Source organism: Thunnus albacares, chromosome 11, assembly GCF_914725855.1.
Source record: "Thunnus albacares chromosome 11, fThuAlb1.1, whole genome shotgun sequence".
NCBI classification, from domain to species: domain Eukaryota; kingdom Metazoa; phylum Chordata; class Actinopteri; order Scombriformes; family Scombridae; genus Thunnus; species Thunnus albacares.
In genome coordinates this window covers 30,588,120-30,616,053 of record NC_058116.1, presented here as the reverse complement: position 1 = coordinate 30,616,053, position 27,934 = coordinate 30,588,120, and the positions used below count along the sequence as shown (strand labels likewise).

At 40.1% G+C, this 27,934-nt stretch overlaps 1 protein-coding gene across 7 annotated transcripts; it reads right to left on the bottom strand.

Annotated features, from left to right (window-relative positions):
* Positions 1 to 335: 335 nt before the first annotated feature.
* slc37a1 (solute carrier family 37 member 1) lies at positions 336 to 27,783 on the bottom strand. 7 transcript variants are annotated; one of them, XM_044365977.1, is made up of 22 exons: positions 27,616 to 27,783; positions 26,075 to 26,313; positions 17,912 to 17,993; positions 17,499 to 17,625; positions 17,176 to 17,254; positions 16,887 to 17,022; positions 15,937 to 16,013; positions 15,219 to 15,385; positions 13,606 to 13,658; positions 12,913 to 12,990; positions 12,306 to 12,344; positions 11,779 to 11,817; positions 9,558 to 9,680; positions 7,779 to 7,869; positions 6,743 to 6,805; positions 6,384 to 6,469; positions 5,842 to 5,890; positions 3,953 to 4,026; positions 3,194 to 3,272; positions 2,659 to 2,756; positions 1,754 to 1,818; positions 336 to 483 (listed from the first exon to the last, which is right to left on the bottom strand). In XM_044365977.1, the coding sequence occupies exons 2-22, from the start codon at positions 26,128 to 26,130 to the stop codon at positions 468 to 470; spliced, it is 1,677 nt and encodes a 558-aa protein (XP_044221912.1). In that variant the 5' UTR covers positions 26,131 to 26,313; positions 27,616 to 27,783; the 3' UTR covers positions 336 to 467. The 7 variants fall into 7 exon arrangements, with proteins under 7 accessions (XP_044221912.1, XP_044221913.1, XP_044221915.1 ...); XM_044365978.1 differs by having other exon boundaries at positions 12,913 to 12,987; positions 27,616 to 27,782; XM_044365980.1 differs by lacking the exon at positions 11,779 to 11,817.
* Between the last annotated feature and the right edge of the window lie 151 nt (positions 27,784 to 27,934).

The window sequence follows — 27,934 nt, the reverse complement described above, 5'->3', positions numbered from 1 at the left end:
AATCAGGGTTTGATGTGCTCATAACTACTGTGGGATCCATAAGAACAATCATGGAAGTTGCTGTTTTCAACAAATAACTGTCACTTCTGGTTTAGTCCTAATGTTCATGTGATGTAAGGCTACTTTTATATATCTGCTCAGTCCTCCAGTAGACTGAGCAGGTAGTGTGTTCAAAGTTAAAATCGGCTGCCATAAGAAATAAGTAGAATAGAAAGACGACGTGAGAAGGACACGAGATAAAAATGTGCGTTTCTGTGTGCAGACGAGTGAAATCTGCTGCTGCTGCTGTTCGGTTCTTCGGTCAGAACTTCAGCTTCAGCTCTTCCTCGTTTATCTGAACTGTCTGAGCCACAGTCCGTTTCAGGCTTAGACGAGTGGTTTCAATGCACACAGTACTCTGTGTGTGTGTGTGTGTGTGTGTGTGTGTGTGTGTGCGCTCCTCCATGAAGGCAGTGCAATCAAAGTGCTCAGTGCTCCTTCAACCTGTGAAGTAGAGACAAACATTAACGCCACATTGATAAGTCGGCTGTCATTAAGTTTTACAGTCTCTGTTTAAACTCAACCTGTTGTTCATGAGGGAACATTATGTTTGTTTCTATCCAACTGCTTTTATTTGTATTTTCAATTTGAACATAAAAAAATACGAGTGGAAACGCTGGAAATTCAAGAACAAGTTGTAAAAAGGTGTAAAAGTAGCAAATGTAAACAGATTAAATGATGACGTACATCAGGGGTCAACTGGGTTCAACCATGGACCAGTTTCAGCATTTTTCACAACAGATTATGTTATATTTCATTTAAAAATAAAAACATATGTATATAAGACTGTTAAGGACTTAATCTGAAGGGAAAAATGGCATCAACACACCATTTCTGTTTGACTGCAAAACATTTGTGTCACACAGGCTCCAGTTGTGGAATTTACACATTAAACTTGAATGTCTGGTTGGTTTATTTACTTTATTTCAGCACCAGTAGCACCAGTAGCACCAGTAGCACTGTTAACCAGGTTATATTTCAATAACTGGGATTTACAGGAGCCTTTTGTTTGTTTACAGCAGATTTGTGAAAAAAATATGTAAAAGTTTTGATGTAAACTATGAAAATCATCATCATCATTCATCAGGGGGCCAAATATGTTTGCTGCAGGGCCGGATTTGGCCCGCGAGCCACTATTTGCCCACCACTGACGTACATGAATCATGTGACTTAAACGTCAGATCAGTGTGGAGCGATGATGAGGAGACTGTAACCTTCCTCATATTAATACATGAAACAAAGTAGTTCTTGACTTTCTTTAGTAGGACTAATTTGCTATGAATTCTGGGTAAATTGAGACTTTTTTTTTCAAACTAAAAAACATGGCTGACTGAGCGACCCCGTCAACTTTGTATGAAAATGTTTCACATCTAGAAGAATTCAACAGTTACGGGACATTTTAGTGGGAAAACACAGCTCGGAGAGCAACAATATTAATATTAATATTAATCAATAATGAAGATAATCGTTAGTTGCAGCTCTGCTTAGCACTGAGTTAACTTTTTACGCTTAAATAAATCAGTCTTTAGTTTTAAAACTGTCTAACTGACTAATCTAAGAGCAACATGAAGTCTGGCTTTACACCACAGACCAGTCTGACGTATCTTTATGAAACCGTCATTAATATTATTAGTAACAATAAAACTGTCCTGCTATAACAAGTCATCATGTCTGCTGAGAGTAAGAAGGTGATCAAGAGGAAAGCAGGACTTACTCTACAGCCGAGATCGGACGGGATTTAGTTGACGCCAGCTCCTTCGTCACGAGCCGCAACAAAAGCTGCACAAACACACACAGTCAAATATCAGTTCATATATTTATTTTACTACAAGTTTCATAAGAATTTGTTGGTATCAACCCTCCAACTGACATATTATCACCTTATGAATTATTCCCATTGATCATCTCACCACCCCTCAGATTTATCTGCTGACCCTTTGGAGGGGCCCGACCCCTAGGTTGGGAACCACTGGACTAAACTAGCTAACTGTATATAAAGTAGTGTAAACTAGCTCCACCTCCAGCAGCTACAACAGTAACATGCTGCTCTAACACTGATGCTTCACTATTAATAATCTAATGATGTCATATATAATAATATATCAGTCAGAGGGACCAAACCACTACTTTTACTGCAATACTTTAACTACATCAAGCTCATAATACTTATGTACTTTTACTGCAATACTTTAACTACATCAAGCTCATAATACTTATGTACTTTTACTGCAATACTTTAACTACATCAAGCTCAGAATACTTATGTACTTTTACTGCAATACTTTAACTACATCAAGCTCATAATACTTATGTACTTTTACTGCAATACTTTAACTACATCAAGCTCATAATACTTATGTACTTTTACTGCAATACTTTAACTACATCAAGCTCATAATACTTGTGTACTTTTACTTACATTGCATATTTTTACATTGCTGTTTTGGTACTTTTACTTATTTTAAGGATCTGAATGCTTCTTCCATCACTGCAGACACGTCATTTGATTCATTGTTAAAATAAAAATATTGATTAGTGCAGCTTTAAGGAACCTTTGAACTAGCAGCACTATTATCATTAATGCTAATAATATTTGTGTGTGATTGTTAAAACGCTCACCAGCAGAGCGCAGAAGTCAGCAGTCATCAGCATGTAGAAGACCTGATCCCAGCCGCCTGCAGACAAGACTCCGGCCAGCAGGGGGCCCAACGCTGCACCTGACAGCGTCAACATCCACCGGATCACATGTTAGTGTTTGTGGATTATCATTAAAAAAACATCACAACAGTTTGAATCCTAAGTGAATATCGAATATAATGAAAACTGTCAAATTAAAAGGAAACATTACTATTAGATCATTAAAGTGATTTGATGTAACTTGTGTACAAGTGGATTCTCCTCAGTCAGCTGCTTTTATGACATCATCATATTTATCCGTGACATCAGCAAACACACTCATTACTGTCAGTTAGCCAGCATGTAGCTAAAGTTTGCTAACATTAGCAGCCGTTGCAGGAGGAAGATTGTGTCATTTTTTTTCTTTTAAAAGTTAAACAGTCTTATTTTAGTCTGCTGGTTGGTTCGTATGACGTCGTGTCGTTATTTATTTATCTCAGCAGATGATTCCAAACATCTATCGATCAGCGATACTGACCTACTGATCCGGTGCCGTCGATGATGGCGGTGACAGTAGACAACGCTCTGGCGTTGCCTTTCAGGCTCTTGTGGGTCCCCTAGGGTCAAAGGTCAAGAGAGAGAGGAATGAGGGAGAGAGACTGTGCAGATTAAAGGCACAACAGGATTTTAAACAGCAAATTTATTGGAACTGCAAAAAAATAGAGGAAACTATCTGCTTCCTCTGTCGCAGTTAAAATTTCTGCAGAGACGTTATGAGACACTGACTTCTATAAATACGTCTGTTAAATAAACTGTGTGAACTCATTGCTAACTGACAGCAAACTCATCAGCTCAGAGAGCTTTATTTTCCCTCTTTAATAACTTTTTATTCAACACAATGGTGTGATGAAACTGCCGGGAGGGAAGTAAACAGAACAGTGAGTGACTCGTGTTAATCTGGCTGCTGCTTAGAGGATATAACTGATGATCTTATTGTCAACAAATCTCAACAACAAACTCATCTACTAACAAATATTGAGCCTGATACATCTTATTCCTCTGTTGTCCAAAAACTATTAAAAACACGTCAATCAGCCACACAGCTGCATGAGTTTGGTCTCATTAGAGAGAAAAAGGCAGTTTTTGGCAGTGAAGAAGAAGTCATGGAATAAAAAAGACAATATCATGAGTTGCATAATGTTACAGGAGTGCAACAATAAATCTGTGGACTCTTCTTCTTTAATAATTATGTACAAATTCAGTAAACTAGAACTGAACTAGATTTAAAGACGTTTACCAAATCAGCAGACACAGCGGTGGTGATGAGGGCGTACGGTCCGTTGACTAGACCTCCACACACCAACAGCATGCCTGGAAAACACAAACAAACATCTTGGTTTACAGAAATCTGAGTTTCTACAGCCGACCAGCTCCACGTGTTCCCTCTCTCTCTCATGCTGGAAATATAACACATAAACATGATAATGACACCACATCAGCAGCTGCAGCTCATCCTCGGCTGTATCACACTGTCACATAACGACATTCACAGACTCCCTGTGTAGCATATTGTGAGGATAACGAGCTGCAGCTGTGGCCGTCACGAGCTCACTGGGAATGAATAAAACCAAAGAGAAGAAGAGTCATCAGTCGAATCGAAGCGTCCGCGCCGAACGAGCTACTGACGATCATCGAGACTCGACTGATCGACCAATCAGAGCCCAGCAGCTCCTCTGATAGATGAGACGGGGTCGTGTGACCTCAGTTCTCTGGACCTCTCACAGGATTGAAGATATTTTGCTCATGTGTTGGTATTCATTAGATGATTTCGCAATTTCACTCCAAACCAGCGTCCAAGGTTTTGTTTCAGAAACTCTCGTATGAGCAGGTTTGTATAAACCTTTAGAAAGTCCCTCTGTTTGTTACTATACTTCCACCTGCAGCTCAACAGGGAAACACAAAGACTGTAAATGTGTCAGATATCCACTTGATATGACTAACTCAGACTGCTGAAGCTGAATAGAAGCTTCACACAGACTTTTAAATGACTGTGTGGACACACTGTGGGTTTTGGCCTCCATCACTTACAATTAAAAAGCACATTTGAAGGATCTTTTAATATCCAGTATGAACAGGAGGAATGATTACAGCGAGGAAAACCTGACTGCTGGTTTAAGACACTCGGGGAAATTGGTGAACTTGTCCTTTAATTAATAATTTCTATGTTTTATGTCTTTTTGTTCCTCTTTCACACCTGAATTTGAAAGAATTCTTGTATTTCACAGCTAACTGAAACAGACGAGGTTGATGTGAACATTAAGATTCACACTAATCCATCGTGTCATTAATAAACTGATTTAATCTTTTTCATGTTCTGTGGATATTGAGAGAAAACTCTCTCCTCCTCAGAGTGTTTCCTCTGTGCTGTAACGCCGCCATCTGCTGGTTGGCTGTAGACTCACAACGGATCTCTGATGATGATGATGATGATGATGATGCAGTGCAGAAACTCAGTTTCCTGTCTGATTGGACTAAATATCATCTGTCATGATCAGTAATACGTTACTAAAGCAGCAGCAGCATCAAGAGTAGAGTCGTTTCAGTCTTATATATTATTTGTATTTGTTACAGGGGGCGCAAACAATCAACAAGAATAAATAATTGATTTGATTTGCAGTCACTTTCTCATCATCATCATCATCACTTTAAATTCTCTTTATTATAAGATTTCTCTTAGTTGTCTACCAACGTTTCCATTTCAGCCTATTTTCTGTTATTTCATCCCTATTTATACATGTTTACATTATAAATATGTCATTATTCATTATTACAAATAAATTACAAATAAAATTAACTTTTTTTTATAAAAGAATGTACGGTATGGAAGATGTAGGGGATCTCTGATTGGCTAGTCCTTCATGTGATCAATCATGTGATCACTTGAGAGTTGCTCACACTTGGCTGTCAGTAAGAGTAAAAACCTCTCGATTAATTATTTCTCACTTTTTAACTCTTCAGCTGGTTCAGACGTGTCCTTCTGAGACATATGTCTGACTGTCCATCATGATCAAACCATCACATGATGGATCCATGTTTGATGAGACATTTCCTCCAGGCAGCTGCTCCAAAAGGAACATATATATAACAATAATAATCTAATCATTCAGATAGTGATGTGTCTCTTACCGATGGTCGGCCCCAGACCGAATTCACTGATCATGGAGAAGCCGTACAGCTGCAAGACAAAGACAAGACATGACGGTCAGACATCGTCTCTTTCTGTTTCAGCTCTTCTCTCCAGGTGTGATGCTGTGTTATGGAGGTATTTTTGTTGCCTGAAAGACTAAAGTCAGGGAGCAAAAGTCTCACAGTAAAGTGTGTTTGCAGTAAACATCACAGATTAATGATTGTCTGCAGCCTCCCTCAGTAGGATGTGCACTGATCTGTGGATATTTTAAAGTAGGTATACAGTAAACCGTCCTGCTGCTACGTCTCATCCTATTAATGAATATTATAAACCAGATGCAGACAGACTCAGACATGCAGGTTAACCGGACCGTCAGCTACAAACTCTTTCTTCAGAGATGGTTATCAGTCAGTTCTTTGCTTCTCGGATGCTGGTTTCAACGTAATAATCCAACATCAGAACGCATTAATGAAATGTGTCTTTAGCTTCAGTTTCATATCACAGTGTGGAAATATTCTGCATGCGTGTAGCAGCGTCTTACTGTAGGAGCAGCCAGCAGCAGCATGACTGCACAGGTGGTGGCTCTCTTCCCCAGTTTATCAGAGATGACTCCTGCCAAGATCCCTCCTGCACACACACACGCACACACACACACGCACACGCACACACACATGTAACAGAGAGGTAATGAACCAGGAAATAACATCATTTGTCATACTGACAATAATGTATAAAGGTAAGTAAATATTCAGATATAAGGAGTGACTGTAAGATGAAAAATGACAACTAATCTTCGATTGTCAAATTCAAACAAGCTTTATTGACATGAATATTAAAGTCACATTACTCGTCTATCTCTAAAGATAAGATAAGAGGAAAATATTAACAAAACCAACATACCGACGATTCCTCCCACGTCAAACAGGGTGGAGAGATCTCCGGCCTTCTTGGCATCCAGGTGAGCTGAGACACACACACACACACACACACACACACACACACACACACACACACAGCTGTTATTTATAATCTGATGCTGGCATGCTGCTTTGTCTGACACATGAGTGGTGGTGATAAAAGTGATCTGGCTGCAGCACAATATCAGTGTGACATTATTCAGGCGGCTACAGAGATACTGTATCAGCTCAGAGTGCAGATGATGTTACGACACCGAGTACTGACGCTCAGTGAAACGCAACGCTAGCCTCCAGTCTTTGAGGTTACACTGAAACACACACGGCTGAACAGCTAATCATCAAATTAAAGGAAATTTTTTATTGTAATAACAATAAAAATTTAAGCTCAGTGATTTTATTTACAAATGGAAACCAAAATGAGTGGATTACTCAGGTAGGAAAGATGCATCATTTGAGAAAATCTCATTTATAATCAGAGAGTAAAATTATAAATCTTGATATTTTAGAGCTTTGTGGCGACAGTGTGTGTTTGACTGTTTCCTGTTTCAGCTCCATGCAGCAAAAATGTTTTTTTTTTTACCAGTTTGCTGTGGAAGAATTTGACTGTTCAAACCCAAAGAACTTTCTTTTTTTTAAGATTATTTGAAAGTTGAAAGAGCAGAGAGAGAGATGACAGAGATTTCAAAATAAGACACAGGACATTCTGCTGAAATGTGTATAAAATGACGCACCTGACATCTATAACTCTATATCTATAACTGCATTTGATATAACAGTGTAGCCATAAAAATTTGGCATCCTGTGTTTAAATGTTTCTTCCAGTTTTATCATCATATAGTGAAACAACATATACAGCATGTTGTCCTGCAGTGCTGTATGTTGAGGATTCAATATAATTCCATGTAGAAACAGCAAACATGGAAACGGTTAACGGCTATGAAGTCGTGTATCAAACTGAAACCGTGTCTGAGTTCCTCTGCAGTCTGATGTCGGTATCAGCGGTTCTGTTCGGTTCTCACCTGCTTTAGTGATGTAGAGCGGCAGCCAGAAGAGGAAGGTGTAGCTGACCAGCTTAGCGAACAGCAGACACAGAGAGAACTCGATCACTCCCTGCAGAGACAAACAGCACACTCAGTAATACAATAGACTGTCTGTGACAGTACCAGCCTCGGCAACGTCACCCTGACGCAGTAAAAACCTTCCTACAGTAATTACCTCTTGACTTCATTGACTTGCGTACATCCACACTTAGCTGTTAAACCTGTAAATGCATCTTTTTCTCTCTGTTTCAGCCCTCTGACCAGATTAAAATGTTGCTTTTCACACACTAAAAAGGAGTTTGTCCAAGACGATTTCCAGGGTGAGTAGATCTTAAGAGGCAGGTTTGGTGTTTCAGTGTGTTAAAGGGGGAAAACTGAACTTTTGTAAAATGACAAACGTCTGTTCAGTGAAGGACTGTGTGTCACTTTAACCCTCCTGTTGTCCTCGGGTCCAATTTGACCCGTTTTCAAATGTTTTCATATCAGAATTATGGATTTCTTTCATTTAATTACCTGAGAATCACATGGATGGTTCCATACCACACACTTTGCAAGTAAAAATAATGACTTTCATTGAATTTTGAGTGTTTTATTAAAATTTATAGCATCTGTGGACTTCTGTCCTCCCGTGTCATAATTGACCTGGGTTGCATGGTAGACGAAGAAGCTCTCTGTGATCGTTTGATTGAAGCTGTTAGTTTTCTATCGTTCAGGTGTTTCACTGTGAGTGTTTGTGTGGAAACAAGTCATTTAGACACAAAAGGAGTTTTACAAATTAGACACTATAGTGTAGAAGCAGCCTCACAGTCTGAATATGTTAATAATATGTTAAATAAAAAAACATTTTAAAGACTATTTGACATCTAAAGCAGTGAATCTATGAATTGATTCACTGCTGTTCAACAAATACAGATATTATATATATATATATATATATATGTGCTTTTGAGATAAAGCAGCTGATAAATGATATTTAGTGTTTTTACTGTAAACATTAAATCATTTCCCTTTTCTCCTGCAGAGTTTTATTCTCACAAGGACAGAAAAAAATGACTCAGACCATGAAGGTGAAAGTTAATGTTTGACTATTTTTGACCAGGGAAACAGTAGTTGGACAGAAAAAAATGTTTTTTTTCCCCAGAGCTTTCAACCACATCTCACAGTTTTCTTCAGCAGATGGAGTTTGCTCGGTTTGACGTCGCTCCTCATAAACCAGCACCTATCATCACATGACTGACGTGATAACAGTTAAGCCGTCTCCACGACAACTGAGCAAACTTCATTCACAGGAAGGCAGTGAGATGTGGGTGAAAGCCCCTGAAAAGTCTAGTAAGTGGACTATTGAGTTAAGATTCTTTTGTCAAAAAACTTAGAGCACAATGTGAGTTTTCCTCTGAAACTCAAACTAATAAAATGACTAATTTAGAGGATTTACAGGAACAGGTGTGTGTGAGTGTGAGTGTGAGTGCGTGTGTGTGTGTGAGTGTGAGTGTGTGTGTGTGTGTGAGTGTTTGAGTGTGTGTGTGTGTGAGTGTGTGTGTGAGTGTGTGTGTGTGTGTGAGTGAGTGTGTGTGTGTGAGTGTGTGTGAGTGTGTGTGAGTGTGAGTGTGTGTGTGTGTGAGTGTGTGTGAGAGTGTGTGTGTGAGTATGTGTGAGTGTGTATGTGTGAGTGTGTGTGTGTGTGTGAGTATGTGAGTGTGTGTGTGTGAGTGTGTGTGTGAGTGTGAGTGTGTGTGTGTGTGTGTGTGTGTAACTGACCGGTATGCGTAGGGCTCCCATGAAGCTGATGGCGGACGGCTCTGATTCGTTCTTCACCACCACGACGGGCTGCACGGGGACACGGACGGTATCCCGCGGCAACAACAGCTCGGTGTCGTAACTCTGAAGGAGAGACGAGCAGGTGGATGATCAGCTGTTACAGGTGTGATGGAGGAAGAACAAACGGAGGCCGAGAGCCAATCAATCAGAGTAACGATGAGTGTTTTTGTGATGTTTTAGTGATTTTTAATCTGAAGAGAAACATCACTGAAAGCGTCACGATAATTGAAAGAAAGGAACCAAAGTTATTCAGTCAAACTGTGATTAGAATTTTTTGATGATTTCATCCTTTGTATAAACAATCACAACACCCGCCTTCATTCCAGGAGAAAACATTTTATTCTTCAACACAAACTTGTGTCAAACATCATTTTCCAACATTAAAAGTTATAATCCTTAAGATTTCAGTCCTGGTTGATTTGGTGACATTGGTGTAGTTTAAAGGACCGATTCACAATTTTCACAAGTATGTCGTAGAACAACAGTCGTTTTCTTGCTGTAATCATCCCTCCTGTTCATACTGACCATTAGAAGATCCACTTACAATAGAAGTGATGGAGGATTAAATCCACAGTCCTCCTTCTTTACAAAATGTGTTTAAAAGTTTATCTGAAGCTAATATGAAGCTTCACAAAGAGGGAATTTGATGCTAAAAAGACTAAATGTGTCAGATATCCACTTGATATGACTAACTCAGACTGATGAAGCTGAATAGAAGCTTCACAGAGACTTTTAAATGACTGTGTGGACACACTGTGGATTTTGGCCTCCATCACTTCCATTGAAAGCACATTTGAAGGATCTTTTAATATCCAGTATGAACAGGAGGAATGATTACAGCGAGGAAAACCTCTTTCACTGCTCATATGGACACCTGTTGGTTTAAAACAGACTAAAAAAAACTGTGAACTGTCCTTTAACACTACAGCAAACACTCTTTGTCAGAAATATAACAGAAGAGCAACTGGAGTATAAATAATCAGTGCTGACAAACATAGATATCATTAAAAACTGGGTTTAATTTAATGAAAACTTTAAGGATTAGAACTTGAATCCAGAACCTGTTTGGGGTGATAGATGGGCAGGGTTTACCATGTAGAGCAAATACATCAAGTGACTGAAAGATAAAACTGTCAGGAAAGACTAACTGCATGTAATAAACCCAACCCAACTATTAATCCAAGAAGGTTGAAGAAACCGAGGCTGAATCAGAATGTCTGGACTTTCCTGAACTCGCTGACGCTCGAGAGCTGAAAATCACAATTCACCAAGTCTGCAAACTTCTGGAGTCATCGCACACTCGCAAACTTAACAGTGAGCACGTCATAGTATGTATGATCAAAGTCACTGCTTAAAAGAGTCCTCCACAGATTTATCATTTCACTCCGTCACTCAGGATGGAAAGTTTTAAAAAAGGATCAAAATCGATGCAGCAGAACCCGAGATATCAACGTTTTTATTCTGCACAATTTTATTCTTCCTTGTCACAACCTGGCGCCTACATTACCCATAATGCAACACAACCTCTGACAGTCAGTTGGAAGACTGTGGTGTGTTATGCTAGTAGCGGCTAATGTAGCCTGGAGCTGCTAGCATCCAGCACAGATGAGGAGCTACAGAGGTTTCTGTTTTAAACTCATAGTCTTCAGCTTCATCATCACATGAAGCAATTTATTAGATTTCACATGTGGAAAGTCCTGTACTACACATTTTATAATATATGCAGCAGCTCCTACACAGAAAAAACACTGTCAGTGACAATAATCCAGGCAGCAATTACAGTTATCCTCAAAACATAATTGCCAAATCCAGTTAAATGTCATCTCTAGGAGACGGTTTGTTATTAAGGACTTCACACTTTTTAATAAAGTGGTCCAAACAATCATCAATGTAGGTTTTTTCTCCAACTAGATCGTCTCTTAGTAACACGACACTCAGACTCACTGTGTGTCAGGTCGTCAGTATTTTATTCCCCAACACCTGGAAACAAACTATGATGCAGAAAGTGGCTTAAGTTTCCCTTCAGGTCCAGAGGTTGGACATTTAGATTCAGCCTAAGAATGATTCTGTTCACCAAGCATCACCCCCGAAACCTGAAACCTGACACCCCGACCGCTGCTGAATCCACCACGAGAGACCCGGAAGCACTGAAGGAACTGACCTTACGGTTTTGAACATTATCGTCGTAATAGTAGTAAACCTGAATGGATAAAAATGACACGTTAAAAGAGGAACTTTGTTAATATGGCTGGAGTGTGGTGTTGTATTTTTACTGGTCATATTTTAGATCCTGCTATCATATAATAATTATGTTTTAACAACTTCTTAACTATATGTGGGAACATTAATACATCACAAGAAAACAAGAGGTGCAACTTTAACTAAGATGATTTCCAGGGTTATGGGGGGAAAACTGAGCTTTTGTGTTGAGTGAGAGACTGTGTAGCTGTTAAAAAACTCTCTGTGATCGTCAATATACCCGAACACAGCAGGACTGTTGTCATTGATCTGACACAACGTTTGATTGAACCTGCTCGTCAATAAATACAGGTATTAAACACCGACACTGGTGTTTTAGAGATAAAGCTGCTGACAGGTGATATTTTACGCAGATATTCTGTGTTTTTAAAATTGATTAAAATTGAATTGATCCACCATGAGAGACCTGGAAGCACTGAAGGAACTGACCTTGCGGTTTTGAACATTATCGTCGTAATTGTTGTAAACCTGAATGGATAAAAATGACACGTTAAAGAGGAATTTATTACAGCGTCGGGCTTGAAAATCCACTCACGCTGTTGTTGTTCATTAATTTACACAGTTATTTTTGCAGCTGGAGTTTATTTATACTGAAAATGTTTAATGAAATATTTACTGGTCATATTTTAGATCCTTTAAATATTTTGCTATCATATAATAATTATGTTTTAACAACTTTTTAACTGTCTGTGGGAACATTAATACACCACAAGAAAACAAGAGGTGCAACTTTAACATTTCTAAAAGTCTTTGTGGATGGATGTTTTTCCTTTAAAGTCCCTAAAAACTTGCTGTTAATAAACTTCTTACTAGAAGAAAAAAGTGACGTCACTTACATCTATATATCAGTCGTTTCAGTCTGATCAAACCACACTCACAAAAAACCTTTATTATTATTAGCCTAAAATAAATTATATCTAACAAAGTTTTCTTTTAATAACTTTGATTTCTGTTCATTTGTTTGTGAATATTTCATGTTATAAAGTTTTCAGGGGCTTTGAAGTCGTGTGTACATCTACATGCAGCAGACACACACCTGAGGCTTGTTGTCTTTGTACTGCAGATACACCTCAGTGTGTCCGTTCACTCCGTTCCAACTCTTAGCTGGAACCTGCTTAAAGAGACCAAAAAAAATAAAAAAAACCAAATTATAATTCACACATGTTCAAGTTACTTTTAACAGACATTAAAGGATAAGTGTTAAAGTTATTCTATATTTCTCTTATTGTCAACAAATCCCATAAAACTATCTGGACACATTAAATGAATGGATCTCATTTATGAACAATCACATGTAGATGACGTGTACTGATGTGATGCTTTGTGTCCTTGGTACGTGGTGAAGATGAACTACTGTCAGTTACTATTATCCCTCCTCCCCGGTGTGTGTGTGTGTGTGTGTGTGTGTGTGTGTGTGTGTGTGTGTGTGTGTGTGTGTGTGTGTGTGTGTGTGTGTGTGTTGATCCTTGATGTAATCCCACCTCCACACACCTCACCGCTGCTCACATGCTGCATTTACACTAAATATTAGTGTATATAATGTGTATATAATAGTGTATATGTTTATATAATGAGGGGTGTTTATAGAGAAGACAGTGACACATACAAAAGAGTGTTATCTGTCAGTATATACAGTATTTAACAGATAGTTAAAAGGATAAACAGACTGTATATATGGATATAATGTGGAAAACATGGACAAAGAAGGAGATTGAGACTCTGTACTCACACTCTTGCCTGGAGAAGCATTTTGAGCATAAACGCTTTTCAGGTCATTTGGATCTGGAGGGGAAAACAATAAACCATGAGGTTAAATATAATAATCTTCCATTAACAGTTGCTTCCTTTGTTCAGAGCTCCAGGAAACACAGGAAACAGCTACAAAGAGCAGCCTGTCTTAACCGACTCCTTCCTCTCAGGCTACAAACGAAAACGACCTCCGTCCACACAAACGTTAAAGTTTCAGAATAAATCTCCATCTATACCAACATGCCTTAAAGTGCACATCACATGACCATTCACGCACACTGAGCATGTGCGTGCAATATCAGCTGTTTATACTGTATGAAAAGCTTCTCCTTCAGTTCATTAAATCTCTGCAGCATCAGAAGCAGCAGGACTGATATGTTGATGAACCTGCAGCCTCTGAGAAGTGTCGCGTCAGAGGGCAGCGCCATTACACACAAGCGTTCACTGTTTACCTTTATTAAATCACCTGATGCCACCTGGCTGCTACAGTATAACCACACACACACACCTCTACACACATCACACTGCTCGGTTATAACTTCATATTCTGCTCATCAGCCTCTTTTCCAACTTTCTTCTTAGAAAAAAGTAGCTTCTCATGTTTTATTCTTGAAGCACACTGCAGTGCAAACGCTGTTGTGTAACATTAATTACTAGCGTTAGAAAATCAATTTCCTTATTTTTGTATTTCTTTCATTATTATAGTAACTAACTGATGAAAACAAACTACTCCATCAGTCTTTGGCTGCAGATTTGTGGTGATGTGTGTTCATGTTGTGATGCGTTGACATTTCCTGAGGAAAAGCTTTCTGTTTGTTCAGCTGTCGTTATCACGTCTGACTGTGATTGGCTCGGCTGTGTCACAGCTCTGAGAGCAGCGATGTGACTGGCTGAGAGAGTATTTATTAAATCATCACACCCACTGATCTACATTCACCTTCACTCAGCACTTTTGCACGTTGCACTGCGGCACATACGTGAACCAAAACAGCAGGTGTGCATGGAGACATCTGCACAGTTTGTACGTCTAAGACCTACCACGCTGCGTCTGGCATTTATTATTCAAATTTCAAGTGATGGTGCAAAATATTAAACTGATGGTTCAATGCACCAAAGTGGAACCGGACCTGCGTCATTGTTTTCTAAAGCACTTGCTGCTGTCATCAAGTGCTGCTCATGGAGGAATTGTTGTGTCTCTGTAAATTAAAACTGCCCTGAGATAACTTTTGTTATGATTTGGCCCCAAATAAATAAATTTGAATTGAAAAAAGTCTCTGTTTCCGCCCATCGAGACTAAAACGTAACTGTTTTCAAACTCAAACAGGGTCAACAGAGTTTTCAAAAGTCTCTGTTTTAGGGCTTTGAAAACGCCAGAATAATGTGGACGCTAGGCGTAAACGTAGCAAAAAGTATCGTAGCGTAGCGTTTTAAAAGGAAAACATATTATTATGGACACGGCCTCAGAACTAGATGTATTCAAACCATTATACCACTATTAGTAAAGACTCACTGAACGGAGGAAGAACTGTATAAGCAGTTAAATCCTGCACACACACACAACACCAGTGTAGTGTCCCGTGAAGCCGTACTCACGCTCAATGAGGAACAGGAAGCAGACGACGCCCATGGCCGCGATAATGAGCCCCGGTACGATGAAGGACAGGCCCCAGTTGGAGGAGACCCAGTAGCCGGCGATCAGAGAGCCCAGGATGTTTCCCACTGAGGTGTGAGAGTTCCACAGCCCCATGATGAGTCCACGCCTGGCAGCGACACACACACGTCAGGGTGAGTCAACGTCTTCCTGCGAGCTAATTTAAATCATTTCATTCCTCTGTTTCTGTTTCTGTTAAAATCCAGCTGTTTCACTGGTTTAAACAGGCTTACAATGAAGAAACACATCACACCTCTGCTAATTGAAATGCTGTAGATCAGTGGGTCCAGACATCATGTGACAGTCCACACGTTGACCAACTTAACACAAACTCAGTATATTTCACCTGCAGCCGCTTCACAAAATGAAAACTACAGTAACTGAAGAACAGCTGAGGCTACAGAGAACTGGTGAGGAACTTACAGCTGTATGTAGATATTAAATCTATATTTGTAAAGGCAGATTTAAAAGGACAAGATAGAAACCTGCTATTAGAGGCTTTACAGATATTTGAATACAGGCACCAACACTACAACAACTCTATTAACACCATGTTTTCTTAAAGGTTTACTGTGCAGGATTAGTCTTACTACACAGTATTCAAAGTTAGACAGAGAGAGAGGGATTGATTACTCCTCTGTTACTCTGATCAGATCTTACCTTCCCTTTCCAAACCAGTTGCCAATGCAGGTCACCACACTGGGCCAGCCAGTGGTTTGGACCAAGCCGTTGGCCACCTGGAACAAGAAGGATGAATGAGGAGGTTTTATTTTACAGCGATGTGTTAGAAACAGTAGCACATAACGTACTGTAGTACGAAAGCGCTGCAGGCAATAATCTGATCCAGAATAATCAACATGTGTGTTTTGTTGAGCATTCGTCCATAGAAACTGCAGATTATTTGTAGTGTTGGAGAGTACGTTACTAGCTTAATTACATTTCCCTGATCCGGTACAACGTCCACATTACCGCTGGTTATTTATTCAGCTCCTTATGTAGTAATATAGTTTAAAGATATTTTATCCTGCCAGCTCCAGCAAGGTTACAACAGCTAGTTGACCCTCTGCCCTAAACACAGAGATACAGAGAATTTTACTTATAACAAAAATGCCATCGAGAACCTCTAGATGCTCCAACTTCTCTCCAGAAATACTGAGTCAATCATTGTTTTCAGTGAGTCATTCTGGTCTCAATCTATAAATTCAGGCCCTCTGATACGTGTGCTGTATTATTGCTCTGTTAATAAGATCTGAAGACTGATAGCAGCTTTGATATCTGCTGTGTGGGTGTTGATTGACAGCTGTGATTGACAGTTGGCTCACCTGTTGCTCTCCTCGGCTGTCTTATACGATTTAAGTTTAATAAGTTTAATTACTTGATTGTGATACCTGCTCTGTTAGCACAATTTAGCTAAAGCAGCTAATGTTAGCCTAAGTGTGCAGTCCGAGGTGGCGGGGTGTGTTTCCAGAGCGTGAAAGGCGACATCCCCGCACTCCTTATTTGGAAGGTCCTGGCTCCAAACGGGTGACGTCACACCTCGCCACATACATCATAATATACCGACTGTGCTTTAACGTCTTACTCTTGAAAAACATCATGATGCGTCTCACCTGGACAAATATATAGAAGCCCAGGTTGTGGATGTTGTAGATGTAGCCCAGTCCAAACAGGCAGGTGAACAGGCCGCTGGTCAACATGCCCACCGTCAGGTACAGTCGGATGGGCAGCCGCTCCCCGATGATGCCGCTGCACAGGTGCACAGTAGTGACATCACATTAACCACAACAACTTCCTGCCATCAACGAGGTTGTTAAATATCTCCCAGCATGCAATCTTTAACATTGTGTCTTTGTTTATTGTACTTAAGTATTTATGCTGTTCCTCTTCCCTTCATCTCACCTGAGGTACATCCCCACAGCGTAGGCACAGAGGAAGGAGTAGTCCATGGCTCCCAGCAGCTGTTTGTAGTTACTTTTATCTGAGGATACAAAGAAGAGTTTTATAGTTTAGCTCATCCTCAGCTGTGTTTATTGGCCTTCATGCTGCCAGGTTCTTCCCTGATCAAAGCCACAGAAAACAAGCAGGTTTCAAGCATCATTTCTAGCATCATGTCGACTCAACAACACTAAGACAGCTTCAGTGTTTCCTGAACCCTCTAACCTCTGACTCTGACCCCCCAAAAACAAAACACCTATAATGTCAAGAGTCAAGCAGATACCAACCGAAAGGCTTCCAGCTGCAGTCCATGTCTGTGTGGAGCGACTGCAGCGACGGCTGCTGGCTGCTGCTGCTGCCGGACGGATTAGTGGCCAACTCGCTGACAGACGAGCAGTTCTTATGGAGCTCGCTCTGTCAACACAAACAACCAGTGCACCATTCAGGTAACCAGAAAACACAACATGAGTGACAGGAACAGACTGTCAGGTGAAGAAAGATGTAAAGATTCTGTCTAAACATAAGTTTCCTTTATACATACAAGTTTAACTGATTTATGTAAAATAAATAAAGAGTAGGGAAGTGGTTTGATGTCATACACACATATTTAACAACACTTGTAACCCACAGATGACAGATCACTGAGATGGAGGGTGTTTTGTGTGACTTTGAAAACCGCTGTACTATGCTAATGTGTTACCTTGACGATGCTAATGGGTTTCCTGGAGAGGTGGAAGCTGGTGTAGAGCAGGAAGGTGAGGATGAAGGTGAGAGCTCGGTACCTGCAGGAAACACAAGAGGGCAGCACTGAGAACAAATCCAGACACTCCATCTGAACCTCTGAACCCCTGAACCTCTGAATCCCTGAACCTCTGAACCTCTGAACTGAAACCAGCATGTTTTATTTCAGTTTGAGACAGCTGGGATGAGGACAAAGCTTTAACTACATTAACACAAAACTATGAGTTGAAAGTAGATGTTTTACAGAGAAAGACCGCAGCACACATACAGCAGAGAGGGGATTGTATTGGGCAATATTTCTGTGACATTAACAGATACACAAAGGTGTGTGGCTCAAGTTGTACCTTTCCCAGGTCTATTACAGTATCTATTACGTAATAAGCAAATACATAAAGCTCATGTAATGAACAGCCAGAATGAGTCCGATGTACTCTATACGTCAGACGACCGGGAAAAGAGTTGCGAAATATTTACACACAAGGAACAAGCTATTTAACATGTTAACATGAAACATCCTGCTGGATTACAGAGCGGTCGGGTCAAAGTCAGGAAGTCTGCAGCTCCGCCAGCCGTCTGTGTTCTCTGATCGTTCATCATTTTATTCTGCTTCTGCTTCTTAAACCTTTCCAGATATTATTTTATATCTCCTTTTGAAATATACTTAAGCAGCAATGCAGAGAATTTCATCACATAATGTGACCTGAATAAAGTCTCTGAATCTTGTTTCATACGAGCATGACATCATCCAACATGAATGTGTACTTTAAACATCAGATTAATTCTGTTTGCTTAATCTTTCGCTCGTGTTTGCATTCATCTCCGTGCTGTGGTTTTATTAAGATATAGTCAGTGTTGGGATTTTTTGAGTTGCACAAATCTGCAGGTTTATTTGCCGCATTGATTTGTGTGTGTTCAGCGGTAACGAGGAGCTATTGATGATGATAACGATCGATATTAGAAGAGTTTTGTTCTTCAATTCAAAGCTGTACTGAAGAGCGAGCGCACATCACAAAGTGTAAATGTTGTAAAACTGCACAAATAAACGTTTGATACTTGAAATTCAGTTTTCAGCATGAAAACAAAGTTAACAGTCTGCAGTCTTTATAATTCAGGTTAAGAAAGTCAACTTTGATTGATTTATCTGCTGCTGGAGGAAGACGATACTCAAACTAAGATGAAGCAGTGGCTGTTCCTGCAAGTTATCATGAATAAATATCATGTACATCATAAATATGTGTCATTGTGTCATCATTTGTATTAGACTGTCTGTATGTTTGCATGAGACAAACAATATACACAGAGAGAAGATTCAGAACCTGAAAATACACCGATAGGAAAGAGATGAAGATATGAGAGAAGAGAGAGATGATGAATTGAATATATTTGTGTGTATGTTGGTTTAGTTTTACTTCCTAATTTAAAGATCCACATCACTCATTAAACATCAAACATCAATGAAAACAGCTTCTTGCGATGCTCTCAGCCTCCTGTGAGTGTTGAAGAGTCACATCGTTAATCTAAAATCAACTAAGAGCCTCTTCAGTTAAGATGCTTTCGGGAAAAACTTCTTAAGCTTTAAGAGGGTTTTCTGCTCATCTTATCCTGAAGATGCTTTAGGGAGTAATAAGTAATGTTTGACAGTAATCATCAGGTGGTTGGAGAGTGAATCTGCCCTGCAGTGGAAGCATGAGGCTGGTTTTTGAGGCCCTGCAGCAGACGCTGGAGATAAACCCGAGGGGCAGTTTGAGAGGAACATCTGGATTCCTTCTTATGCAACAGCTGGATGGCATGCTGTGAGCATGTTCCTGTGTGTCCTGAGGATAGCGGGCTGAACTAAAACAACAGCCGGACAGCTGTAAAGTGTAGCAGACACCATACTGTAGGCTAAAGCTGCACATGATTGACTGAGATATATACAACTCACAGCTTAGCGATACTGCACTCTGATGCTTGTTTTATTTAAGAGACATTTTCACTGCTCTGATAAGAAAGTAAAGTTCATGACATACAATGAAATCTGGACGAATAAACACCATTATGAGTTAATTATAAGGCATTATTAACATTTTATGCCATGAGCACAGAGAATACTCATTTCTGATTGGCTGACAGGTGTTTTTATATCAAAATCAAAATTTGACTTCATGCAATTTTTAAAATCACAAGCTGTAACAGGTCAAACTCTCACCAGACTGACTGACAATAGTTTTTACTTATTGATTCATTGATTTTATTTCCCCAGTGGGTAATAGGAATCTGTCTGTAGTGAAACCAGTAAGCTCATCGTCACACTGGGAGAAACACTGTTAAAAACACATCACTGAGCCACACCGCTGCACTGGGTGACATGTTCCTTCATCATGACGAGAGCGATCACCGTTAGCTTGTTTAGAAACGGCTCAAAAGACTAATAACAGTGATAAGATTGTAACTCTCTGGAGAGTAGTTCTGTGTAAGGCAGACGCCACTGAGCATGTGCAGGAACGCGGTTCTGTTTACAGCTTCACTAGCTTGTTGTGCTACATATCGCAACCTCTTCACTTTGTGCTACATTATAAATTTCCTCAAATAACTTCAGTACAAAGTCCAGAGTTGTGATATGTAGCACAACAAGCTAGCAAAGCTGTAAACAGAACCGCGTTCCTGCACATGCTCAGTAGCGTCTGCCTTACACAGAACTACTCTCCTTGAGTTACGATCTAATTACTGTTTTTGCTCTTTGGAGCCGTCTCGCTGCTTCTGAGGAGCCGAGAGGACAAACTGACAGCAGAAATTTACTGAACAAAAATAGTTTTCATGTCGGCTCCACAAGAAGATACCAAAATTTGTTTCTACCCTTTGATTCATTGATTTTATTTCCCTGGTGGTCAGTAGGAATCTGCCTATAGTGAAACCAGTAAGCTCATCGTCACACTGGGAGAAAACAAAAACTATTAAACACACCTCAATGAGAGCGATCACTGTACTTTGTTTAGAAACGGCTCAAAAGACGAATAACCGTGATAAGATTGTAACTCTCTGGAGAGTAGTTCTGTGTAAGGCAGACGCCACTGAGCATGTGCAGGAACGCGGTTCTGTTTACAGCTTTGCTAGCTTGTTGTGCTACATATCACTCATATCACTCCTTGACTTTGAACTACATTATAAATTTTCATCACAAAGTCTGCCTTACAAGGAACTACTCTCCTGTGAGTTATAATCTAATCGCTGTTTTTGCACTTTGGAGCCGTTTCTAAACAAACTAACGCGACCAAACTCTTCATAATGACGGAACATGTCACCCAGTGCAGCAGTGTGATGTGTTTTTAATAGTTTTTGGACAACAACGGAGGTCTACGGCACAGAAGAATAAGATGTCAGACTTCATTGTTGGTTTGGATCCAAACATGAGATTTGTTGACAGTAAGAAAAATATAGAAAGTCGCTGCCTTATCGTTTAATGTCCATGTAGTGAATGAATTGGTGGATTTATTTGGTATGATGTTAAATTTGTTGCTTAGAGACGACACAGACAGACAAATCTGCTCTTTGATCTTCCAGACAATAAAACGATTAGCAGCGTTGTGACTGCACCTCCTGCCCTGTCAGACACTCACAGATCATCATGATAGACGGCTGTAAACAAATACGGTCTACAGTCTAAATAATGTAGCTGATGTCTCAACAGATGAAACGGTTTACGATCCTGATTTTATGTGTTTTGATTAGATAAATGGATGCAAAGAAACACCAGCAGGACAAACTACGGCATCTGATCAGGGTCAAATCTGAGCTGGAAATTAAGACCATGGAGTTAATGTCTTTGTTTCATCAGGGTCAATACTCCAAACATTTGTGTTAGTAGTAAGTAAGCCTTAAATACAAAATATAGAGATTTTTTTTTCTATTTCTGTTTTTTCTACTCTTGCTTTGTATCGAGACTGTGACTGTACTCTTGACCTGTTTATTCTCAGTGCGAGAGTCATTGTTTCTTGTGTAGATGTTGAGGCTCCCAGTTGTTACAGTTGATGCTATTTTTTTGTGGATTCTGACCTTTTTATTAATATTATAATTTATTCTTGTTATAAGAATAAAGGTATAAAGTATATTGGGTGGAGTTTAGTGAAATACTTCATTGTTTGGTATTTTTCAGTGTAACATTTGTTTTGTACTTTTGATTAGGTTTTTTGACATTTGTTTGTTATTTACTTTATTTACTTCTCTTATTAAGGAGATACTGTATAGTTTATGTATTTTCTCCTTCTCAGGTGAACTTTTACTGCACACAGGTGTGTCCAAACTTTGGACTGGTACTGTATATACAGACTTGTTGTGGTTTGCTGCGTGAAATGCCTGATGAAGGTCACTTGACCGAAACGTAGCTATTTTAAAGGACCAGTCTGTAGGATTTAGTGGCATCTAACAGCGAGGCTGCAGATCACAACCAACCGACTACCCCTCCCCTCTCCTTCCCCTTCCACGCATATAAGGAGAACCTACAGCGGCCGGGAAACTCCCCAAAAATGCAAAAGGCCCTCACTAGAGCCGGTGTTAAGTTTGTCCGTTCTGGGCTACTGTAGAAACATGGCGGGCTCCGTTGAAGAGGACCTGCTCCCTCTGTAGATAACAAGGCTCATTCTAAGCTAACGAAACACAACAATTCTTTTTATCAGGTAAATATACACTAATTAAAACATACTTATGAATATTATATTCAATTTCTGCTAGATGCCACTAAATTCTACACACTGCACCTTTAATAAATTCATCATAAGTGTGCAGTAAATGATTAAAGTGACAAAACAGAAAAGGTAAAATTGGAAATAATCCTGCAGCTGTATGAGCAGAATAGTCTCAGGTGGAAAAGGCGTCTGCAGAAACAACAGTGAAGGATTTCCCATTTTTAATTAGACATGTCGAGCATCTAAAACCCCTCCAAAGATAAGAAATAAGATCTTAAAAAATGTGAACGCTGAGCAGGATTCAGATCTGCACGCTACACGGATGGTTTCCCAGGCGAGCACACTAATCCACAGAAGCATCCTGCACATAGAGGCACCATTCAATATCCCGACGCGGCCGGCTCTGTGACACCAGCTCCTATTTCTATAATGGATACTGTATGTGCTCCGGGGAGCTTACATAGAGTAGCGCTTTGTCATGCACAGGGAACCGAAGCCAAATGAAATATTTTGTGTGTCTGATTTCAGTCTGCTGTATATGTCGCGGGTATCTCTGCAGCCTGCACACGTCTCGCTGAAGTGGAAATTTATCTTCTGCTGATACCATAAACTTCACCTGGACAAGTTTCCAGTGTTATGTAGAGCTGCAACTAAGAATTATTTGCTAATTATTTTCTTGATTAAATGTCAGGAAACAGTGAAAAACGCCTGTTATAACTGCAGAGAGTCAAAGGTGACGTTTGAACAACAGTCCAAAACCCAAATATAATCAGTTTATTATAATAAATGGCAAAGATAAGCAAAACATCTCCACTTCTGAGAAGCTGATTTGCTCATTTCTGGCATTTTTGCTTAAAAAATTACAAAAACATTATTGTTTGATAATCAAAAGAGTTTCAAATTAATTTTCTGTCTAAGTTGGTAAAAATGTCATTTTATCTAAATGTCAGTCGAGGATGGTGTGAAATGAAAGAAATGTAAGAGAATTTCCTTTTTTTCCCCCCGATAGACAGAGGCATAATTTTATGGTGGAAAAAAAAATACCGAGAGACTTCCATCATGTACAGACAAATCCCAATAATAATAACAGGGAATTAGTAAAAAACGTCTCTTCACTTGTAATTCTCCCTCTTGTCTCGCTCCATATGTGTCATTTTACGATGTTACTCCACTGTCTCAGTTTCTACATCACGTCTCTGTCGACACATCGATGGTGGTTTGAAATCTAACAGAATAAAATTCCACCTTAAAGGACTTTTCAACAGTCAGGAGCCCAAATGAGCAGTGAAGTCATAAAGACGTGTCATTGAGACATTTATAAAACACCATCAGCCTCGTCGTCTCCTCTAATTTATGTGAATCCGATGACTCTTATGTGACTGCGATGCAACAACTCACATGACTGCGACAACTCTTATTTGACATCAAGGTGTGAACGAGTCACAAAAGTTTAAACAGATGGCGGTCGGTGAAAGGTTTGAAGAATATAAAACAGTATAAAACGGCTGGTTACTGTGCAGAGTGTCAGCTTGTTCAGCCTCCGTTCACTCTCATCCTCCTGCTCTCTGAAATCACCCTTTAAAGTGTTTTAATGCAGCCAAATTCACAATATAGTTCTCATTTACATATTTTTCTGTTTCTGTTGTCAGACAACAGAACAAGTATAAAATAGTGATTTACCTACTATGGCAACCAGCAGTCAGTCCTGAGCTGCTGCGCTGCTAATCATTATTCTATTAGCATATTCAGCTAAACTAACATTTACAATGAGTGATCACAGCCAGCTCACTTCATTCAGAGCTCTGTTTACTCTGCACACACTGAAACACCAAGCTGGCGTCTTATGATTCACCAAATCTGGAAACAATCTTGGAAATGCTGTTAGTGTGGACGTACTCTTTGACTACGCTGTGCAGTTTCTGTGTGAAAACGACCAAACTAAACTGTACATTAACATCTGGTAGGGAGAACAAACAGCCCGGCTGACCCGTCCTCATCGTTTCCTGCTCTCTGTGTTATCTAAAGAGTGTCGTGTCATGTATTATGATGTCTACAGTCAAAGGCATGTTAGCTTTACTGGCAGTGCTCTGTGTGCTTAGTCTCATATATACTCTTACTGCTTGCTTCTTATGTTGATACATCCAGGTGGTGACATTTATTCTGCTCTGTGTGGATCTTTCCAGATTGGGAAACCAGTGATTAAAATGTAAATAAAAACCAGGAATGTCTGACATGACAGCGCAGCCGCAGGTCAGAGAAACTCTATCTGTCAGGGAGAACCTGAACATCTGGTTCCTACAAAGGTTCAGGTATTTTAAACTGCTATGACACGGATGCAGGAACTCAGTGACACAGGCGCATGTCGACTGTTGTACTTACTCCGCCTTGTACGCTGATGAATGAAGCAGGAAGAGGATCAGATATCGACACGTCGGGAGAGACTGACGCTGCGCTGTGCAAACACAGACGGACTAACACTGTCAGGGTAAACATGCAGCAGCCGCTCGCTTTGTTTACATGTGAATTTTGATCATGTGTGGCACCGTCACACAAGCCCACAGGAGAATCGGCTGTGTTCAAATAAAAAAATACTGAGTAGGAAGCTGAATTTCATTTTAACCCGACAACTGTAACTGTCAAGTGGGCAAAAAGCTAACACAACACAGGCCAAAACAATACTACTTCTCATACCTTACTTTAAGAAACATGAACATGTTTTTCATTTATAGATGCACTAATCAACACTGTAAAAAATGACTGTGATGTTAAACATGTTGCTGCAGTTCCTCTCTGCTCTATGAAGCGTTTCAGCTCATTGTTTTGATTTAATTGCCCCACAGTCTCACTGCTTTGGTTCACTCTCACTACTCTCATCGTTGTCATAGAAACCACAGAGTAAAAATGCCTTAAACGATTTGATTATGAAAATAGTTGGCAATTAATTTTCTGAAACTTATTGTTGCAGCTCTTAAATAAATTCATGACAACAAGACTAAAGCCTCTCCTGATGTCTGAGTGTATTTTATCTTCAAAAAGTCTTTTTTATCAAACACAAGTGTTGGAAAAGGGGGGTCGTCTTATAATCAGGGTCGCGTATATTCAGGTAAATAAGATATTATTGCTTTAAGAGTTTGTGTTTGTAGTTCTTGTCCCGGTTTTTGCAGTTTCTACTGGGTTGATTCATTGTGTTCGATCTATGTTGTTACGTGTTGTTGCTTAATAAGCCTGAAACCTTTGTGAGGTTGATTAAAATCTATTTAAAAGACTAAAATGATTTCTGGCACATCTTAAATACCAGGAGAAAGACCCGGCTGGCACGTTCAAACAGAGCAGTTGGTATTAATGACGAATTGGCAGCTGAGAAATAAAAACTCTTACAAAATATCCAGAGCATGAATGATTAATGAGTGAGTGGAAATTCAAAGGAAAGACGACACACACACACACACAGTCAGACTCACCACTGGTCCCTGTCAAAAGACACCAGCAGGCGGATCCCAGGAGGAACAGGAGCCATGTTTACACTCCGGTATTGACAATCACGGTGACGGGCAGCTGTTGTGAGCTCACGCTGAGCAGGCTGATGGGGAAAACGCAGACATGGCGGTGCTGCCTCGGCTCATCTCCATCTCACAGGAAGCTGCTGGTAGAGCGGCAGCGAGAGGACACATGTCTGACACCGAGCGCTGGATGGAAAAGTCTGAATAGATGACGAGAGAGGGAGGGAGAGAGAAAGAGACTATCAGTGAGGGGATGAAAAGGTCAAAATTACCATAAAGTGCCGGTTTCACACCGAGTGTAATAGGCTCTTTTGTCATTTGACATTTTTTTTCTGCTGCAAAGCTTAATCCTACATCTGACCTGTGTCCATCAGAGCAGAGTAAAAAAGAAGCTTACATGTTAAAGTTTGACATTTTTAAAACAAGTCAGAGCAGAAAGCTAAACTATGAGAGGTAGAGGGTTCATGTTAATCCAGTGATAATAACAGAGGAAATGTGGAGTCATGAGGATTCTGGTTAAACTGTTTTATCAATTAAGCCCCTTCCAGACCTGCACTCATTAATATTAATCTGATGGCAATTTAGCATGCCGGTCCCATCTCTGAATAAACACACGACAGTCTGAGTTAGTCATATCAAGTGGATATCTGCCATTTACTGTCTTTCTAGCATCAATTTCCCTCTTTGTGTTTCCTCTTCCAGATTTTTACAATGCGGTTAGATTCCAGTTAAAGCTTTATCTCTGCCTTTTTCGTCTTATCTGAACCCCCTGACACACACCTGGCGCTCAGATTAACTGGAATACAAGCATGACATGGCCAGAAATTACATTACATTAGCCGGCCTGCATGAATACTCGTCTGTCTGCCTACAGTAGAAAAACATGGAGCCACGTTACATCCAGGAAATCTATACATCTCAGTCCTGATCAGGAGACTTTTAACATGAATAGCTTCCTGGTTTGTTTCCTCTGTGGCTCTATGAAGCAATTTGGCTGAAGTTTCTATAATATCCCGAACAAACCCCGACACAACACGTCCAGAAAAAACAGATCCGACGGCGACTTTAAGCTTTAAAAACCTTCTTTTCATCCAGCGCGACTGCAGTGTTTGCTGAGGCTGAGAGGAGCATCTGAACCTCCAGACGTGGACAGTATCCGGAGCTACCAACTATGTGGACTGTTTGGACTATTTAGCGACGTTTTTCTCCTTATTTTCCTCAAGTTGAACAGAAATCAATATTTAAATGACCTCCAGTTATCAGTAATGTATCGATTAAGCCAGAAAAGATATGTCTTATCTGCAGAGAAACCTTGAACGTTTCCCCCCCTTGATGCTGGAACAATACGGCGGTTGGATCGCAGCTACAGCCGAGCTTCCTTCTCGTTCTAACGACAGCTAGCTAAACCTCACCGCGGCGGGATCACACGACCAGCAGCCGCCGACCAGCAGCCGCCGACCGGCCGCCGCTCCGGACTCTCGGTTCCCGCTGACGAGCCTTACCTTTAACGGAGGAGTCGACGGTTTTTGTTTGTGTTTTTCCGCCTTCAGTTGAGCGACATGTCCTCCACTTCCTTGTGTGAAAGCTAGCGACTGTCACCTCGAACACACACACACACGCACGCACACGCGCGCACTCACTCACACACGGCGCCTCCGTGCCGTTGTGACGTCAGCCCGTGTTTGTCAGTAACAAAGTACATTTAATGAAGTACAGTTTAGAGGTACTTGAACTTTACTTGAGTGTTTCCATGTGATGCTACTTTATACTTCCACTCCACTACATTTATTTGACAGCTTTAGTTACTTTTCAGATGAAGAT

What these genes read in the sequence shown, in the direction of transcription:
- slc37a1 (XM_044365977.1), bottom strand. Translation starts at nt 26,130, where the DNA reads ATGGCTCCTGTTCCTCCTGGGATCCGCCTGCTGGTGTCTTTTGACAGG. An exon ending in GCTTCTATATATTTGTCCAG is followed by an intron (nt 16,014 to 16,886) that starts GTGAGACGCATC and finishes TTCTTGTTCCAG; the next exon opens with GTGGCCAACGGCTTGGTCCA. An exon ending in CGGTCTGGGGCCGACCATCG is followed by an intron (nt 4,027 to 5,841) that starts GTAAGAGACACA and finishes TGTGTTTTCCAG; the next exon opens with GCATGCTGTTGGTGTGTGGA.